Here is a 3831-nt window from a genome sequence, read left to right as displayed (position 1 = left end):
CCAACCTGACTATATACTTTACCAAATGTAACACACAAAATCATGATTTCATATTTTCATTATATAAAAGTTGCAATAGAAAAAAGTATTCATAGTAACTAACCCTTTTCATTTTAGTCTTACTTTGCATGTCTTCATATCATAGAAACCATCAATAACTGTATTTGTTTTGAAAACAATTGCAGTTCCCCTGTCATTGTAGCTTAGAAGCTACAACAAGGCAGTTTAAAAAGTTCCGGCACGGCTTCCTTGGACTTTGCTGTTCACAAACACTATTTTGTTAATTCTCCCATCTCTTTTTTGCTCTTTCTCAATTTTTATTCTGATAATAATGAAGTTAACTTTCGCCCTGTAATTTTGTAAGCTTGTACATATCATCATCGCCTCTGCATTCTGATTTTTATTCTGTTATGATTTCTAAAATTTTTTATGAAGGGTTTTACGATTCCACAGGTAATATAACCTTATAGAACATTTTATGGTGATGAAAAACGGAAATGCGAGCGCTCGGATGCCCAGATGGACGCTCGCGTCCTGACGCCCACGCTGCAGTCCGTTTCCCGCGCGCCTGCACTCCACGCCTGTGCTCGTGCCAGCACGCCCCTACAAGACCGCATACATGGTCGTCGCGGCCCCTCCGTTTCTCATGCGCATTGCAACATGTGCAACATCAGATCTCGTTTTGAAACATTCAGATACAACACTTGCAACATACATTTAAAGATAGATGAAATACTTAAAACATGTGTCTGAAAAACTTGCAAAAACACTTGAAACCATTGCAAACATACATAATATCTTCATAAAACACTTGCAACATATGTGTGAAATAAATGCAATATCCAAATAAACACATTTGCAACATGCGTCTGAAAAACAGATGAAACATTGGGAACAGAAACTTGCAACGTGTATAACCATTGCAACATATACAACATCCTGATCTACTTTTGCAACATTCATATAAAACATTTGCAACATACCTATAAAGCATCTAAAACACTTGAAACATAGACCTGCAACATATATTTTTCACCCGTTCTTTCGGACGACACAGAGCAGAGCCGGGAACGGCCGGTTCCGACCAGCCGACGGCCGAGGATGGTGGCATGGCCTAGCAGTGGCTAGTTGCGCCTGCGCCTAGCCTGGGCCCGGCCCACGACGGCCCCCTTCACGGGCCGCCTAGCCACACATGACGGTCGCCGCTTGCAAGTGGAGATTGAGGATGCGGTGGAGATGGAGGAGGGAGATAGAGAGGGAGAGGAAGACCGGCAGAGAGACGCGGCGCAGTGCAGTCATGGTGATGCATGCTTTTTTTTTAATAAACTGGGTGACCGGAGAGGAGGGGATCGGAAGGGATATGATAGACTTCGGGGTCCACCAACGGAGCATCTGGCGTGGACGGACGGCATTATTACCAATAAAAATTGTTAAAAGAAGACAGAAGGTTGTGTCATGTCCACACGGAGCCCAGGAGCCCCAGAAGCAATTTTGATCTGGGCCTTGGGAGGAGAGCACGCACGTGTGGGCCGTGAACCAGACGGAGACGCAGATCACGTCACATCTCGCCCACTGGGCCATTCCCAGGCCGGTAAATCCTCTCCTCGAGGGATAAGGATCGACGTCACGTGTGACGGCCATCAGCCCCGGTCGCCGTCGTGTCACGGCCACAGATCCAGTGCGGTGCCAAAGACAGCTACCACTCCAAAACTGATGACAGCATGGTCGACCTCACGTGTCACGGGCTCACGGCCATCAACCGGTCGCCGTCGTGTCACGGCCACAGATCCAGTGCGGTGCCAACCAGTCAAACAGAGTATATGTTGTGTTGGACGAATGGACGACACTCCAGACGTTCGACGACTCTTGAGGTCTCCTTCGTCCAACTTGGAATTTAGAATCGCTAGCTGTCTTTGGCGCGCGTCGCGCCACCGCCCGCCGGCCGCCGGCCACCGTCTCTGTCGCCGTGCACACGACACGCGATCCACCTCGCGGTAATCAGCGCCAGTGCACACTGACCGACCAGGCAGCCGAGCGGTTAAATAGCGCTAGACGGACGATCGAGATGCGTACACCGTCCTCGATAGCACTAGCTATAGTCACAGCAATGGCAGGTTCTTCTTCTGGCTCGTGCTCTCTGCTGCTGCTGGTGGCGGCGGCGGCGGTGCTGTCATTGCCCTCGTCTTGCCAACTGACCGCCGGCTTCAGCCGTGTCATGCTGAACGAGTCGCAGTTCGTGCTGCAGAAGCCCTACGACGTGCCGGTCTACGAGCGGTACGACCCGTGCGGCGGCGTCCGCCGCATGTGGGTGTTCGACACCGACAAGCCCTTCAGCACCAAGCACCCCGGCTACCCGCGCACTGAGATCAGAGTCGACGTACGTCACCTCTCCTCTCCACGGCAAGACTTCTCGACCATTCCAGGTCTTCTTCCTATATGTGTACTAACTCTGCATGCATGCGTATTGATCACCCAGAAGGTGTACAGCTCCGGGGTGTGGCAGTTCGAGGGCGACGTGTACGTGCCATGGGGCACGTCGGGCGCGTCGGTGATGCAGATCTTCGGCGCGGACAAGCCGCACGCGTCGACGGTGATGCTGCCCGTCTACGACGGCCAGCTCACCTACTACCACAACCTGACCATGGTGGTTGCGGACCGCGTGTACGACCGGTGGATCCGTCTCAACGTGGTGCACGACGTCGCCGCCGCGAACGTCACCGTGTACGTCGACGGCGAGAGGAGGCTGGAAGTCCCGGGCCACGGCGGGACGGAGCACTACTTCAAGTTCGGTGTGTACACGCAGGGCCTCCACAACCATTCGCACCGCATGGAGGCGCACTGGAAGAACGTCGCCATCTACACCAAGCCGTATGCGTGATGGTGAGTTGGTGACACACGATTGATGGAAACATGGATCCGATGTGTGAACTGTGATGATGGAGGACGTCTCTCAAATGTGTCTCTAGCTAGTGAATAAGTAGCTGAGTAGTGAATAAGAGAAATATGTCTCATATTTATAACTACAAGCTACACAAAGTTGTAACTGAGTAGTAACTTATGTTGTAACCAAGTCCTTTATTTGATTGCAGTTGTGTTTACAAGAGACAATATAACTTTTTTTTTTAAAAAAGTTAATTGATAACTATAAACTGCACTAAATTATAATTGAGTATATAACTATAAACTACCATGATGCGCGTGCATCTGGAAAACCGAGCGAGCTCTTAGTCGAATTTGCGGGCGTGCCCCCCAGAGAAAGTGGTCGGTCGAGTCAGACAAGTACGCTGGTCGATATTTGATTGGGGGTTTAAGGAGTGGTCCCAGCTTGTAGTACGGAGCTGGATAGTCAACGACGGGTACTCAGACGCCACTCGCTCATCTAAATTGTAGCTCGACGAGGGGTAAACGTTGCTGCCCGGGATGCAAGCCGTTTATTACTCAAACGATGGTACCAGTGAAGGCGTCACCAAAACAATATTATACTCGATGTATAAACTATCAGACCAGGACCCTATGGTCGATTCACAGGGGAGACATTGCCATCGTCCAACGTCATCCATGGTGGTGAAAGGTACTCAATGTACTCGACTGGCACTGTTTGACGAACAAAACTGCTCGATGCATTATTGTGTTCGATGTACAATAACAATGACCTTCGATGGATCGAAAGTTGTAAAATAACAAAGACCTTTCGAGAAAAGAACTATATGATGGTTGGCAAAACTACAAATTACACTCGACGCTGGAGGAACCAGTTGAGCTCAAGCTTCTAGAGGAGAATTTGCATATACACGTGGAGCCTTCCCTGATGTCTGTCGAGTCATCAGTGCA

The 3831-nt window shown here is 49.7% G+C and overlaps 1 protein-coding gene across 1 annotated transcript; it reads left to right on the top strand.

Moving 5' to 3' along the window:
* Positions 1-1941: 1941 nt before the first annotated feature.
* On the top strand, positions 1942-3065 carry LOC136485352 (citrate-binding protein-like). Its single transcript, XM_066482264.1, has 2 exons — positions 1942-2377; positions 2477-3065. The coding sequence occupies exons 1-2, from the start codon at positions 2066-2068 to the stop codon at positions 2876-2878; spliced, it is 714 nt and encodes a 237-aa protein (XP_066338361.1). The 5' UTR covers positions 1942-2065; the 3' UTR covers positions 2879-3065.
* The last annotated feature ends 766 nt before the right edge of the window (positions 3066-3831 follow it).

The sequence above is a fragment of the Miscanthus floridulus genome, chromosome 10 (genome assembly GCF_019320115.1).
Source record: "Miscanthus floridulus cultivar M001 chromosome 10, ASM1932011v1, whole genome shotgun sequence".
NCBI classification, from domain to species: domain Eukaryota; kingdom Viridiplantae; phylum Streptophyta; class Magnoliopsida; order Poales; family Poaceae; genus Miscanthus; species Miscanthus floridulus.
The sequence above is the reverse complement of the archived record's forward strand: the minus strand, read 5'-3'. Positions and strand labels throughout refer to the sequence as shown.